Raw genomic sequence first — 16,300 nt, forward strand, 5'->3', positions numbered from 1 at the left:
CATCCTAGAGCAGCTCTTGCAGAAAGGTGACTTGTTTCTAACAGTTTCTAACAGTCCTCTGCAGTCTTTAAAGAATTTCTGTGAGAAGCAGAAGTCTGAAAAACTCATGTCTGTTTCAGTAGCCTGTTACTTTATATATTCTTAAAAGTTTGGGAATAAATTTGGGTGGATGTACTGAAGTAAGTTTGTTACCTCTTTTTAAATAGAGACTTTAGTGGAGCTCCCATCTCTGCTCTGAGGCTGAAAGCAGTTGAGCCTCCAGTGATTTTTCTCTTGTTTGGGTTGGCGTGGGTGTCCTCCCAGATGTGATCCAGAGGAGAGAGAGAAGTGTGCTGAGACTTGGGGTGTAGGGGGTGTTTGAAACCGTACTGCTGGCTGCCACTGCAGCTCTGTGTCACTGTGCTGCCATGCATTCACCAGCCTGTCTTTAATTTGGTTAAAATAAAAAGTGGTTTCTGTCCCAGCTATGCCCAGAAATCCTGCTGGTAAGATGGGAGTTATCACTCTTTCCAGGCAGCTCACCTGTGGATGGTACGTGGTGCATCAAGAAATGCCAGGTTCCAAGATGAGAATGCTTTTTCCAGGATATTGTACCTCAGAGATGTCGTATTAATGTTGGTGGCAGTCAGGCTAATCCACTGCTGCTGCTTGATGTTTTCAGTGAAGGAAGGAATGCTGCTTTTAAGTGAGCATATTTTTAATTGCTGTTTAAATTATGGGGAAAAAACATGTATTTTCTGGACAGCAAGGGATGTACAAGAGTGTTCTTCATTCAGTTTAGGAAAATATAGAACTAGCTTTCTATCATAGCAAATGTGAATACTGACCTTTTTAAATTGGTCTGGAGCTCAACAGTAGCGTTTGGTTTGAGTCAAATGGAGAAATGGATTGATTTATTTATTTCCAGATATGAGATCTTTTCACTCTTTAGTTTTTTCTTACAGTTTACAGCAGTTTAGAAATTGGAATAACAGAGTGGCTCTGGCAAACCTTAGAATTGTAATTGTTTTTTAAAGCAAACTTTTCTGTTTTAAATACAAGAAGTACACAGCAACACATGGTGAAGAAATCTTAATAACAAATGTTGGGCAGGTTAAATATTAGTGTTGCTATTTGAGCACTTAATAAATATTGGAAAATGTGAAAAGGGAATGTCTTTCAGACTGGTCCAGGAACACAGTGTCTCACCCTGGGGAGGAAGGCTCTGTCAATTCTGTATGCTGGATTTGGATCTCTGTGCTTTATCCATATGGTGCCTTAATCTTATGGTCATTTATAGAACGAACTGGAGGAGGCTTGCAGTTGTAAAATAAGCATTAATATTTTGGATGCGAAACTAGAAACTAATACTTTGACTTGGGAGGGTATGGCAAGTGAAAGCCAACAAGATTATTATTAAAGTTTGTTAAATAATAAAACCTTCTCAGACTCTTTTTTTTTTTTCCTTTCTCAGGCATCAATTTTGGACTTGCACTCTGGAGCTCTTTCACTAGGGAAGCAATTTGTTAATCTGTACAGGTAATGTGACACTTTGACTTGCTGTCACTCCTGTAATCCTGCACCTTCAGTATTCAGTCCACTGGGCTGGAAGATTTAGCATTGCCAGCTGTAGAATTGCTTAGATTTACCACAGTTTTCCACACTTAGTTGAAAAGCTGCTGTGGTGGAAAACCAGCATTATCTTTTGTTAAACTGGACTTACTGAAAGCTACTCTTCAGCAGAATCACAGAATTGTAGGGGTTGGAAGGGACCTCCAGAGATCATCGAGTCCAACCCCCTGCCAAAGCAGGTTCCCTACCGCAGGTCGCACAGGTCGGCATCCAGGCAGGTCTGGAACATCTCCAGAGAAGGAGACTCCACCACCTCCCTGGGCAGCCTGTTCCAGTGCTCCGTCACCTCACTGTAAAGAAGTTCTTGCGCACGTTTGTGCAGAACTTCCTATGCTGCAGTTTCCAGCCGTTTCCCCTTGTCCTGTCTCCACTCACCACTGAAAAGAGTCCATCCTCGCCATTCTGCCCCCCACACCTTAGATATTTATAGACCTGGATCAGGTCCCCCTCTCAGTCTTCTTTTCTCCAGGCTGAACAGACCCAGTTCACTCAGCCTTTCCTCATAGCAGAGATGCTCCAGGCCCTTCACCATCTTCGTGGCCCTCCGCTGGACTCTTTCCAAGAGATCCCTGTCTTTTTTGTACTGGGGAGACCAGAACTGGACGCAGTACTCCAGATGAGGTCTTACCAGGGCAGAGTAGAGGGGGAGGATCACCTCCCTCGACCTGCTGGCCACGCTCTTTTTAATGCACCCCAGGATGCCATTGGCCTTCTTGGCCACAAGGGCACACTGCTGGCTCATGGCCAACCTGTCATCCACCAGGACACCCAGGTCCCTCTCTGCAGAGCTCCCCTCCAGCAGCTCATCCCCCAACCTGTACCACTGCATGCAATTATTCCTCCCCAGATGCAAGACTCTACACTTGTAGAGAGTACTTGCAGGTAGTTTGGGGAATTTTTATGGTGTTTTTTCTCTCCCCACTTCCATGCTTACAGTCCATAGTTGATCAGCAGTGAGAGAAATCAAGTAGACTGGAATAGTGTTTAAAAAAAACTTGAATCCACGTGCTTATTTCGTGTGGGAGGGGACATTTTTCATGCCTTGGGAATTCCATTATCAGTTGCTGTATCTTGATCCTTTAATCTTTTAACATTTGATCTTTGAGCAATGCTTTGGAAATTTCACACTCAAGCATTTGTTGGATTTTAGTATTGTCTCTATACGTGGGCTATTAGTAAAGCACAAATGGGGAGAGAATACAGCTTGGTTTATTGGGCAGTCTGATTCAGTACCAGCTATTTTAAATTTTTATTTGATTTTTCAGGTTCTTTGGGGACAAAATTCAAGACATCTTCACAGAAGAGGATTTTGCATTATATCGGTAAGAAAAAATTCAATGACTGCTGAATGAACTACAAAACCTGGTATTTTTTTGTATAGTGTAAGCTGGGGATGCTTATCGTTTGTGATGGGTTCAGACATGGAATTGAACTCAAAGCTCAGAATCACTGAGAACTAAGATGTTTGAAGTTCAAAACAGCAGATGTTGTTTAGTTGTGTCATCGATGTCAGGCTGGTATTGATGGTGTAAGTGGAATCAGATGGTGGCAGCACTGCATTTCTCTTCCTGCATAAAGGCATGATGGCTGAAGCCCAGTTCCAGACCTGCAAGCAAATAGGGCTGTTTGCCTGAGTTCTCAGATCATATTATCTGAGCTGTAATCTATTTTATCACTAACTCCTGTTTGACATCTGTTATCACCAACCATGACATCTCTTGGATAAAGACAGTCCTATAAGACTGTCAGAATAGGACTGTTGGTTTTTTTACTGGGAGGTGAAGTGTAGGAAAGCATTAAAAACGATGAAGCAGGAAGTGGAAGGACTTCAAATTACTTCCTGGGAAGCAGAGCATGCTTTCCTCCTAAAGAAGCCAGGATATGAAATGTACTATAATGTAACAGCTTTGGCATCTGATGCTTTCAGCTTTCCTGTAGACCTGCTCATCCACTTAATGAAGAGAAAAACCTAATGAGTTCCATGTGTCTGTGAAAGTGTGTTGCCAAAGCTTAGGAGCAAACATTCTTTAATTGATTAGACACAATAAATCTTCAGTTAAGCATTTTAGTTGCTTTCTCATAATTTAAAATGTGCCTGGCTTGATCTTTTAGTCTAATTTTAATGATTTTCTGCTTTTTTTGCTCATGTTTTCTTGTCTATATGAAGGAATTTGACCTCCCTCTAGTGGCAGAAAGAGAACTAAGTATTCAAATACGTTAATTGATATGTTCCATTTAGACAGCATATGTTATTATTGACAACTGAAATTTTATTATTTGACCCAGTGTTTTTTGATATTGCTATCACTGTTGATGACATGTACTTCTGCCCTCAAACACATCACAAACACATTATGCTTTTTGATTACAATTGATTTTAGAAGGTATCAAGTGTCTGCCTCACAAGACAGTGGGGAATAATTTGCAAGTAATTTGTGCTGCCTTCCGTTCTGTAGAAGATCGAAGAATCTGTCAAAATAACAGAAGTTAATGGGCAGGAGGTGTCCTGAGCAGCAATTCATGCTAGTTTCCGACCCCTGCTTTATGGGGTGAGAGTGCTGCTAGAGAACATCAATACTACATTGGTGTTGCATGCTGATACAGGAGATATTTCAGTCACAACCCATATAGAATGCTTTTGTTCATGCTAATGGCAATGCTTTAATACAGACTGCAGTGCATTATGTCCTAATGAATGATTTTATGCTATTCTTGGGAGCGTTTTATCTTCGTTGCTTTCGTTCACCTACTAAGGCCTGTTTGAAAATACACTCCTGAGAGAAATAACTGGATGTAATTCATGTCTGAGTATTACTGATTACAACAATAACAAATCTGAGTAGGCATTTGAGCCAGGAGGCTGCTTTCTAAACTATCTGTGTCAGAATTATGTTGTTTTATAAGCTAATACAGTTTCAAAGCTGATGCTTTTTCTCCTGTCTGCCAAGCATATTGCAGCAGTTCCTCCTGTTTCATGTGATAGGTGCATCTTTATCCAGAAGTAAGACCTTTAAATCTGTGTGCTTCTTTTTAAGGTTGTGACTTCAGCAAAAAAACAGTACCATCAAAGCTTTATTCCAGAAACTTCTCAACTTGTTAAGGCACAGACACAGAATGAGCAGAGGAGAACTAACAGCTTGCTTTCTGCCTTTATTCATTGTTCATGTGTGATTGCTGTTGAAACTTTCTGGATATAGAAGAGCGTGGCTTTGTCTCCTGCTGCCTTTGGTGCTTTTCACTGGGAGCAGTGCAGAGATACTGACAGTGAGCTAGAGAAGCTGAGTGGTTTCATAGAGCTTTGTGCTGAAAATCTCACTGTGCACAGTGCCTCTAACAGCATATATAGATATATATATATATATATATATATTTTTTTTTTTTGCTGGTCTGAGAGCTTATATCTTTGAGAGATTATTGTTTGACACTTGGTTCTTTTTCTCAGTCCTTTATGTGGCTGCTGCTGCATTAAGCTGGAAACTGCAGCCTAGTGCCTACATACTTTTTTCGGTCTCACTTCATATTATTAGAAAGTATGTATTAAACTCCCTGTGTAGAAAGCTGGCTGAAATAGGAGTTTCCTGGAGTTTCTGTGCATTTCTGGTGGTACAGTATGTGCTCAAGAAGGAAGAAGCATTTAGGCATTCAAAGGTACGTTGCTGCTTGGGGCTTTTTTCCAGCAAGTCTTTGCAGCATGGGTTGCTTGTTTGAGTATCAGTGGAAATCTGCAGTTCACTCAGTATTTGAAGGCAGCAGCACACAGGGGAAGGGAAGGCCACCAGGGTGCTCTGTGCTCGGAGACCTGGCTATTGCTGTGTCAGCTGGAGGCAGGTGCTGCCACAAGACCAGGTTAAAGCTTGAATCTCTGCTTCGACCTTCACCTTACCTGCTTTGTTATTATCTCCCCATTCACTATTTTCCTTGTCTACTTGAATTTGTTTCTTATTTATGTTATCTTTTGAAAAATGTGCTTATTTTCTCTGTGCAACATACTTTGACTAATAAGTTTTTCCTTCTCTTTGATATGATCCAAACCAGCTAGACTTCTCTGTGTGTCAGGAAGCAAAGCTTTTTCTGCTTGGTTTGCAAAACTTACAATCTTGCCTGAAGCCATTGCACAGATGTCTCAAGGAGGAATGCAGCTTTAGCAGAGCCTTATGAACACAGAACAGCAAATCTTCATAGAAAGTTTTTGAAAGTAGGAAAGGAATCAACCCAAAAGAGGAAGCAGCATTGCTTAGGGAGCGATACGACTGTTGGAGATTTAAAGTTGTGTCAGGACTGTGGCTCAGCTAACTCAGAGTTTGTTCCAGCTGGCTGGTGCAGCCAGCTGCCATACAGCCTGGGAATGGGCTCCTTCACTGTGGGTTAGGCTGTTAATTCCTGTGGTGGGCTGCTCAGAGTGCAAGCTGCCTTTGAGTCGTGATGAAGTGAGTAACTGCATCTAATGCTTTTGGGAAGCATGAGGCAGCCTCCTTCCTATTTCTAGGAAGGCAGGCAGATAGACCAGGCACCCACAGGCATGAGGGGAGAAGGGGTGGTGGCCTGTAGATCCTTTCTTGGTTTTACTTTTACAAAACACAGCTGTTACGTAGCTTGCAACTTGAAGCATCAGTTCATGCAGTCATGTAAATAGCTGATAATCTCATCTCTAACTTCATTTCATGGCTTTCATATTTCACATCTAAAATAGCTGGAATTGACTGCTGAAAACTTAAATCCAGTTACAATCCAGTAGAGAAATGTCTAACACAGGAAAGATGCAGAAGTAGTGATGAAATTCCATTCAGAATTTCAGAGTGGTGTATGCTCCAAGTGTCTGGTTTTGGTGCTGCTTTTGAAGCTCTCAAAGGAAGAAAAAGACAACTCGTACAGTAGCTAAGAGTGTGTTAAATGGGGAGAAAACTGTATCTAAAGAGGAAACAGAGGATTAAGCCTTGAGAACACTTTAAAAAATGTGTTACTGTGTTCTTTGTAGTTTGTTGCTTTTTAATTTCCTCAAAATCAAATACTAGCTGCATGTGTTTATTTGTGGGATTTTTCCAGTGATCCCTATGAGGCACAGGAATCTTGAAGTATCATAGAGTGGACTGAAGCTGGGGCACTTTGTGCTAGCTCTGCGTGCCCTTGTCTGTCCTGAAAGACAGCATAGGATGCTGCTGTATAAGCAGTTCTGTACAGTTAAAAATGCTTGCTTCCTCGTGTTCTTTGTTATCTTAAAAAATAAATAAATAAATAAAAGAAAGCAAAATCTTGCTCTTTTTCTTGGCAAGCACAGGAGTAGCCAATGTAGACACACTGTGGTTGGAACTTTCAGAATAATTAGGGAAAACATCTTGCATTCATTTTTAAAGAAAATCTGGATACAATATCAATGCATATGTTGGCCTCAAACCTTGAATTTCATAGAGCCTGAGACTCCTTTGGGCTAGTTTGGAATTATTTGAAGGATGACTGAAGGCTTGTCTCACAACACTACAAACATGCTCATTTCCAGTCATCTGCTTTGGATTAAAAACATGCAAGTAAGATACTTTTTAATTTTTGGTAGTTCATAAACACTGCAATATGCATGGAATTTCTTAGAAAACAGACTGCTTACACTAATCAAAATCTGGACCACAGGAGACAAAGCCAACAGAAAACTGCAGATTCTGTCTTTTTTTGATGTAGTAAGTCTCTATTGTTGAAGGCAAAATAAACTGGGAAAGTGGGATATACAGTCACAGTCTGAGGAAGATGCTTAGCTCTGAGGAAGCAGTAACAGTGAGTGAAGGAGCACAGAGAAGAAACAGGAGAGATGTGTCACTGTTTAGATGGGGCCTCAGCGCTGTTCCAACCCTCAGTCTGCTGTGTTCTGCTCTTTGCAGTGATGTGAGACAGAGAATTCAACAGAAGATTGCTGAGACCTTTGGTATCAGCTCTTCTTCCATGTACCTGACTAAGCCAACATTCTTCTCTAGAATAAACAGTACAGAAGCCAAGACAACACATGATGAATACTGGCACCCACACGTTGACAAGGTAAGTAGGAGGCTTTAATGGGATGCAAATATTCTGTGCTATTATTAGATCACTTTAAAGTTATTTTGCATTAAACATTTAAGCATACTTGAGAACTCATGCTTGTAAAATAAATAAATAAATAAATCTTCAGATGAGGAACAAAAGGAAAGATGAGCAAATTCTAGAAGCCAATCCAAGACCATTTTTCTGCAGTGGGGACATGGTACCCTATTAGCAATTTAATGTTTTATTGTTGGATTTTTTTTTTTAGAGTGGCAATTCCATGACTTTCTTTTCACTGTATGGTTTTCTGTTTCTAGGCTCATGGCTTAATACTTCAGGTTTTTCAATGGTCTTATGTGATTTACAATTGATAGTAAGGTGTTGGTGCTTTAAACTGAATTCAGAGGCTCTGTGCAACCTGGATTTTGTTTGTGTTCTGTTTAAAATAAAGTAGGCAAAATCATATTGTTGAGTTTTAAAAGTCACCTAAGATGGAACCAAACAGAACTTAGCCCATCAGAATCTAAGTTACACCTCAGTGCTATAGACTGTGTATGGGTAGTGTACCTTGAAGTCGATGACCTGAAACATCTAAGATTAAAAAACAAAAAACAAAAACAAAACAGTAGTGAAACATCCTACCTTGAAAGTGATGAAAGAATCTAAAGGGAGCACATCTGTTGTTGCTCACCACACCAGCACATGCTTCTGCACTCTTTTGTGATGTTGGTGGAAGCAAGTTAGGTTTAGAAAACACAATGAGAGAGAAGCTGTGGGTGCTCTATCTCAGGAGGTGCCCAAGGCTGGGTTGGATTGGCCCTGGGTACCCTGAGCTGGTGAGGGACAGCCAGCCCATGGCAGGGGGTGGGATTGCGAGGGCTTTAATGTCCCTTCCAACCCAAGCCACTTTATGGATGATAATGTCAAATGCAGGTGCTATTTGAAAGAGGTGAGGCAAGGGGATTGTGCAGTCACTGGTGCAGAGAAGCTAACACCAGCTTCTGGATGCTTTTTGTTAAAAAGCTGTGACTTCTGTTTACCAGATCGTAGCTTTCAGAAAAAATTACTGTGTGTTGAATATATATGTCTGCATGTGATTTTAATCTACTAGATTCACAAATATATCTCTATACAAGTCTGTATATATGTTGTGTGTGTATCTGTACAATGTGCATCTATATTGTGTATTTAAAGGTTAACAAAATAGATGTAGCTGCTATGGCATTTAGAATTCAAAGCTATGCAGGAGACTGTATTCCAACAGGTGGGTCAGAAAATATTTCAGAGAAGGCTGAATGGGGTAGACAAGTTGTGTAGTTCCACAGTGTTTTCAGTGCAATCAGCCTGCCTGGTGTTTTGATTTTTGCAGCTGAGAAAGCAAACTGGAGCATGTGAGCACATTTTACCTTTTTTCTCTGAGCTGCTGAGTATCCTGCAATTACAATTCTCCATCTCAGTATCCTTGGTTTGAAAGATTTTAAGTGCATAATGGAACAGCACAGTTCTATTATGTGTGTTGAGGCTTTAGATTTTTTTTCCCTCTAAAATTAATTTGGTTTTTAGTTACATGGAATGGAAACCCTTAAATCACCCGAATGAATCATTTAATCTTGTTGACTTTACAAGCAAGGTAAATCAAATAGAGTGTTGGCTGAAGATGTGGAGCTTCATCTTGGATGGGATTTGTTTGGAGCTGAACCTTTCCAAAGTCAAATATCTGATTTATAATGGAATTGCTGTTGCATGCTCAACCCTGACAGCACAATAGTCTTATAATGTTCTCTAAGAGATGTGGAACTACATGAATTCTGCAGTCCCATGGGCAAGGATTCTGTCATCCTTCACAGACTTGTCAGTCTCTATCATAAAATCAGGCTTATTTTATTTTTCCTTGAATTTCTTCTATTGAAGAAGCTATTCTGGGATTTCAGTGTATATTTTCACTAATTTTTAGCTTGAACTTCTTCATGATCAGTTCACACTTATTTTGGTTTGTATGGATCCTCTTAATCAGTCTTGTTCCCCTCCCTTCTCCCAGTTCCACCTTCTCTTATCCCTGTGTAGGCAGCAATCACAGTCTTTTCAGCCTTTCTCCTCCAGGTTAAACAAGCCAAACCTTACACTAACTGGAGTTTTTGTAGCAGAAGCAATGAGGGTTAAAATAGCTTTTGCAAATCTAGTTGTGGGAGTAGGGTTGTAGAATGGCTGTTCAGAGGTGCTGCAGTGGCACATTTACTGCTTTATATTGCTAACAAGGTTTGGGTAAATACAGGGACAAGAGTATCACCAAAATGTTCTTCATTCTTGTGACTTGGACTGTTTATTGCTGCATTTGGCACTTTTCTTTAAGCCGTTATGGTCAAAATAACAAAATGAGTAAGAATGAAAATGTCTTCCTATGCCATCTGTTGCTGTGTTCTCTGTAGTCGTTGCCCTTACGGAATAATTTGTGCAGCTGATGTTGAGCTAAAATATGACTGGCAGTAATGAGTGTAACTTCAAAAAATAAAAAATGTTTAGGGAATTTCTAAGCCTAGAAATAGCACCTAGCTCTAACAGTCACCAGATCAGACAAAACGCTGTGCTGATGATGCATATTTATACAGTACTGCTGCTCTGTGCATTTCCCTGTTTGATGGTGTAATTCAGAACTTGACTGAGCTGTGACACACTGTAAAGACATTTGAGAATACAGCAGTTTACTTTTAAGTATCTTTTAAATTGTAGATGGCATAGGTATGAAAAGAAAATACATTTGGAAGCCAGCTAAACTCAGTGGTAATGCGTGGAGAGAAGCTACTAATATATAGCATTTCTCTTCCCCACCTTCAGCCTGCATAGTGATCAAAATACATAAATAATACTTTAATAGGAATGAAAGTCATTCTGTTATACTTAGAAATGGGTTTTTTGGTCTGTAGGCTGAGAGGAAGCGGGGACTTTGAAAGCTGTGTTTGAAGGTTTTAAAACAAATCCCGGAGGAACACCTACTCCTTTCCACACAACAAATGTGTAATTATTTGGAAAGTCAATATCTGACTGTTACCATGAAGCTCTGGAATGACAGCTGATGAAAGAGAGTAAAAGGTGAGGTTTCCAGGCACCTCTAGCTGATTAGCCAGTAGGTAGGGTTAGTTATGTAAGGACTGTTTTTGGGCATCACTGTCAGTATTATGGTCAAATTCTCTCTTGTAATAATACAAACAGATCTGAGCCTTTCTATACATTTGATATGATACACAGGTGTAACTTCTGACACAATGTTTTTCTGGCTGCTCAGTAAACATGGTGGGGATGGGCTGATGGCTGTACCAGGTAATCTTAGTGGTCTTTCCAACCTAAATGATTCTATGATTGTACATGTGAGATGACAGAGATCAGCAGGGATGTTTCTTATTATGAGAACTCTGAGGACAGAAATAACAAAGGTAAAATACTAGTTCATTATATGTATATAGTGTTTGTATAAACATAACTGATAATGTTGACTTACTCCTAGGTGACTTATGGCTCCTTTGATTATACTTCACTGCTCTACCTCTCCGACTATGCTGAAGATTTTGGTGGTGGACGGTTTGTGTTTATGGATGCAGGATCCAACAAGACAATAGAGCCCCAAGCAGGTAAGAGTCTTGGCTTGCCAGCATTGAGGCAGGCCAACCTATGCCCTTGGGTAGCTCACTGGTACACTGGGACTCTGCATTTTGTGTCAGCAGTGATTATTGAATGATGCAGTTTTCTGCTTTTTTGTGTGTGTGTCTTGAGATTGGGTATAAAGTAAGATTAAAAATGTTAGGAAGAAATAGTTTGAAATATCTGGAATAAATCTGTACAAAGTGACTTCCTTGAAAGATGTAGTATTTAGAACTGCAATCCAGCCATGGCAGCTTAATGGGTTGCAGCGCATCAAGAGCGAAGAGAACACTGTGAACATCCTTACACTACAGCAAATCTACAATAAAGCAATTCATTTTGCATCTTGTGGCCTGAAATTCCTTTGCTGTTCCAAGTGGGGCTCAGTGCTCTGTAATTACTATGGTCTGGGTGTGAAGGTGATGAATTACCACAGCCCTGCTGGTGTGCAGTACCACGATGAACCATGGTAACCTGATTATAAGTCCATCAATGTTTTCAATAGATGTGCAAAAAATGAGCATTCAGGTGGGTGTCGGTTATACTAAAAAAGTCTTTCCTTAAGGATGGCTTAAAATTCTTCCAGTAGGTGATTATTTGAAATTAGAATTACTTTGGGCAATGTGTGTAGGAAGAAAGCACTCAGTCTCAACTTGTCTGTCTGGCAGGCAAGCAGGGAGCTTACGGCAGTGTTTCTCAATGCTTTGTAAGGCAAGGCCATTGCAGAAAAAAATATTAAGGACAGCTTTATATTCCTACTGTGTTCAGTCTTCTTTAATAAGAAAAAAGAAAAAAACTTTCTCATTTAAGACAGCATCAGTTGTTTTCTGACAGGCATTACTCCAAGGAGATCTTATCATGGCTGCCTATAAGTGGATGAGGGTGTGTGGTGGGTTTTGTTTGTTTTAAGTTTATTTTTGTCTGTGTCCTATGGGTCATAATGATCCACTCCACAGCTGTAATGCTGGTTTAGATAAACTCTCTGATTATCTCTGTGTTTGGTATCAATAGTTCTGTTTGATTATTTTGGCTTCTCTGGTTGAAAATGAATGCTGACCTGAAAGTATTATCCTTTGCAAAATGCTGCTATTGGTATTTTGAACAGAAGCAAATGAAGCTGGGTCATTTCCAGGTGCAATTCTAAGATGAGCGTGTTGGTTTTAGAACTGAATGCCACACAGCTGGCAGCACTGCCATCTCCTCGCACAGCGCTGGGCAGTCAGTCCAACCGCTGTACGCAGCATTCCCTGGCTTAATTTCAAAGTCTGCAACTGTGAAATTGCATCCGTTCAGCCCCATCCATCTCATTTTCCAGCTCTGCTATGAGGTGTTTGCTCTTTGTCATTCTTGGATGGGAAGGGGGAGCAGGCGAGGCTGAGGTGTGGAGATTTTTAACAGCACCTGATTGTGCAACTTCCCTTCCGTGTGTTTTTGTATTAATGGTATGTGTGAAATACAACTAGCTAAACACACCTTCTAATATAAAAGAATGCTGAGCTTGGGGAGACCAGTCTCGTATGAGAGCTGAGATTTGCTACACCTGCACCACAGAAAATGCAGTTCAGTGCCAGCTACACCTTTCTTTCATCCTCCTTTGTGTAAGCACAGTTGCCAGGGCTCCCGTGACAGTATCACTGCCTGTGGTGCTATCTAAATAATTACTGAAGCCTTGTGAGAGACAGAGAAAAGGTTTAGAGATAAAGCACAACATGATGGCAATTTTGCTTCATTTTCCTCTTGTTGATAAAAAATGCAGCTTGTGAAAGAATGAGAACTAGAAAGTGGCCCCAAGGTGTTTTCTGTTGCTGGTACAAGTTGATCTATTTTTCATGTTCAGAATGTTCTTTCTCCATGTTTTGTTTGTTTCCCCCTTTTTCTTTCTCTTTTTTTTCTTTTTTTCTTTTGTTTTTGATCCTTTCCTTTTCTTGTTGCTGCAGCTTTTTAAACCACGTGTTGATAATCTTTTATGCTTCTTGCTAAGGATGACTGGGGCTTCTTTAGAGATGGCTGTTGTGATCACTAATACACGGTGGCCAATTTACTTTCTCTATAATAGTAATACCGTTTACATTCTAAAATCTGTTCTTTCTTGTTTCAAAGTTGGTCTCCATTTTGGGCATCTGGTGTTCTGTGCTAAAATGAGCACATTCCTTTTTCTGCAAGTGGTAATTATTAAAGTGCCAGATTCTGCAGTGAAGAACAGAAGGGCATTATATGGATGCCACAGAGCAGGAAAGCAGTCATCAGAAATACAAAAAATACAATTAAAAACCCCCTGTGTTATCGGATTCCCTCCTTGTGGAACCTAGTTGGAGAATATTTATCGTGTTTGTGGCTTGTGTAAGAAGTCCACAAGTCATGCTTGCACATATTTGAATGTGCTAGGCTGATCTTAAGGCTGTCATGTGCACCATGTTCTGTAATACTGGTTTGTTTAATGATGACTAAATCATCTTGCTTTAGGAGAGTATTGCAATTTATTAGTCAGGAGGCTCATGAGGACTTCTTTGTTCCTTTGGATGGACATGGGCAAGTCACCACTGCTAACTCGCATATACAGACTTTGGCTAATCAGCCAGCAAAGGTGGCATTAAGGACACATCTTTGCAGCCTGTAAGGCACAAGGAAACGTGTGTTCCTGTGTGTCTTCTGACTGCAGCTGGGACCTCTGTCTGCTGCAATAAACTTGCTGTATAGAGATGAAGAGAATTATCTGCTCCAAGTAAAACTCTGTTCTGAAAGGAGGTGGTGTTGGTTTTCTGGTTTTTTTGGATAAAGGAACAGTTCTGAAGTTGTATCTTTTTCTTTTAAACAGCCCTGCATGTTGTATTTCCAAAACTGATGCAATGGCTTTTTAAATAATTTTTTTTTTTATAAAAGAGCAGCTGGAAAGCTGACAATTACTTTTTGTTTGTGAGTTTATGGAAGAGGAGAACTGAAGAGACAAAAGGAATTATGTCCATTGGGCAGTGTGAAATGTGACTTTCCTGTTCCATTTGTGAATATCAAGCTCAGTGTACTTTCAAAGTTGTGAGAGAGAAGTGTGTGTTTCTGGAAGTCCAGAAATATTGGAGATGAAGGTATGACCTGTTTGGGAACTTGTGACATTGGGTTATTGTTAGAGTGGAAAAATGCACTTGAAGCCTGGTTGTTCAATTGTTCTGCTCAGGTGAAGAGAAATAAACATCCTAGAGTGCATCCCTGGTGTTCTCACAGTGTAGGAACGGGCTTCAGTGTGTCTGTGTGTGAATTTGCTGAGGTAAGCGTAGCTTTATTGGAGTGGTTAGATATGAGATGATTGTCAGATCCCATAATCACAAGAGTAATTGCAGTACTTCAAGTTAAGTGGTGCAAATTTATCATCTCTTTTTTTACTGTGCTCTTCAAAAAAAACAAAACCAAAAACCCACCTTGGAGCAATTCACTGTTAAAGGCTGTGGGAATGCAGCATAACAACAGAGCACAGTTTTTCTTGAGGAAAAAACAATACTTCCAGATCCAGAGGTCCCACAACAGCATTAAAGCATTAACATAAGGTGTGGAGTCTGTATTTGAAGCTTATATTTAATATTTCTGTTTGCGTCATGGCATGTCTGATTTATCACTGGTTGTACATGTTCTTTCTCCCCATTTAATCTGGGTGATGCTGATTTAATTTAGATGAGGATAATCTTCTGGCATTCCTAGCTTTAGCTTCCTTTCAATCAGCAAAACTGGGTCACATCTTGATGATAAATCAGAAAGCTGAGAGATGATTTAAAACCAAAACAAAAATACCACACAAGGAGCTGTCAGCCCTGCAGGGAGGGAAGCAGAGCAGGCAGTAATGGCTGCAGGGATAATCAGCTTTGCAAAGTTTGCGGGTTGAAGGAGAGGTGGCAGTTCTTAGTGATTTTTCTCTGCCTGTCATGAATTGCACTTGGGACTGGTAAGGTGATTACAGAGAGATGGTAGAGAAATGAGGATCTGTGGTGATTGTGAAAGAAGTATATTGTAACAGGTACCCGCAGTCGCTCCATAGCTCATCATAGAATCAGTACGGTTGGTAAGTCTGCTAAGATTGTCTTGTCACAGGTGTGGGCTGATGGCTGCACCGTTCTAGGTCATGTCCTCATTTGTATGTGGAGCCTGGAAAGATCTACTTTTGCTTTCTGTTCTGTTTTCTAAGGAAGGTTAACTTCCAGGCTCTGTTTTTTCTATTCCAGTCCTGCTTGAGGATAGATTTCTGATGGTTTGTTTTTTTTTAGTGTTATCTTTTAATTGGGCCCATAAATCAGCAGTACCTGGGAAGTACAGCTCAGGCCTTGCACTTCACGTGCTGCTTTGCACGTAGCACATTCACTCAAGAAGACATTGTAGTATTGAGGCCTGTAATGGCCATTTTAAAGTAGCTGGAGCATTGAAAGGGCTGAGGAGTGCTAGTGAGATGAGGGAGAGCCAAACATATCTTGTGTGAGTGCTTTGCAGAGCATTATCAATAGGGAGCAGTGACTGGTATAAATTAGTTTCTTATAAATAAGCACACTGAGTGTGTCTCATTGCTTTTCATTCCTCACTGCATTGATAGAACTTCATTTGATACTGCTGGACAAATATGCAGTGAAGCTGAAGGCACAAAGAGGGAGCGGAGGAAAGTCAAACAGTTCTCTTATGAAATTTGGGTAAAGTTACAGATGAAGTACAACAAAACACAAAACGCCACAGCTAAGCCAAGGGTTAACGCTGTATCAGTAGCGATGTTTCAGTTCTTGGTTCCTAAGCTTTCTGAATTCTTGTTGCACACTGTAGGTACTGTCATGAGCTCCTTTTCTTTTTCTTTTTTTTTTTTTTTTTTGAAGGGCATTTCTTGATATGAGCAGAAGTTACCTTTGTATTTATGGTTCAGTGATATGCTAAATCTAAGTACGAAGTGCACCTCCACCAGGAGTCTAGAATCTGGAACTTTGGCATCTGTGTGATTTGACCCCAGCTGTGCTTAACATGGTGTATTTAGCAAAGGCAAGAAAAGGAAAACAGGCGATCCAGAGGTATTTCACATGGTTGAAACTGC

At 40.4% G+C, this 16,300-nt stretch overlaps 1 protein-coding gene across 4 annotated transcripts in view; it reads left to right on the forward strand.

Annotated features, from left to right (window-relative positions):
* The window catches only part of OGFOD3 (2-oxoglutarate and iron dependent oxygenase domain containing 3), a 36,366-nt gene that overhangs the window by 10,866 nt on the left and 9,200 nt on the right, over positions 1 to 16,300 (forward strand). For 2 of the 4 annotated variants that reach the window (XR_007380493.1, XR_007380492.1), the window contains exons 5-9: positions 1,454 to 1,518; positions 2,877 to 2,933; positions 7,479 to 7,632; positions 11,117 to 11,240; positions 16,089 to 16,277. Coding sequence is in view for 2 of the 4 variants with exons in the window: in XM_048965257.1 (XP_048821214.1) it covers positions 1,454 to 1,518; positions 2,877 to 2,933; positions 7,479 to 7,632; positions 11,117 to 11,240 (400 nt within the window). In the remaining 2 variants the exon portion in view is untranslated. The remainder of the gene's footprint in view (positions 1 to 1,453; positions 1,519 to 2,876; positions 2,934 to 7,478; positions 7,633 to 11,116; positions 11,241 to 16,088; positions 16,278 to 16,300) is intronic. The other 2 variants (XM_048965257.1, XM_048965258.1) reach the window with 1 other exon arrangement.

Source organism: Lagopus muta, chromosome 18 (assembly GCF_023343835.1).
Source record: "Lagopus muta isolate bLagMut1 chromosome 18, bLagMut1 primary, whole genome shotgun sequence".
NCBI lineage: Eukaryota > Metazoa > Chordata > Aves > Galliformes > Phasianidae > Lagopus > Lagopus muta.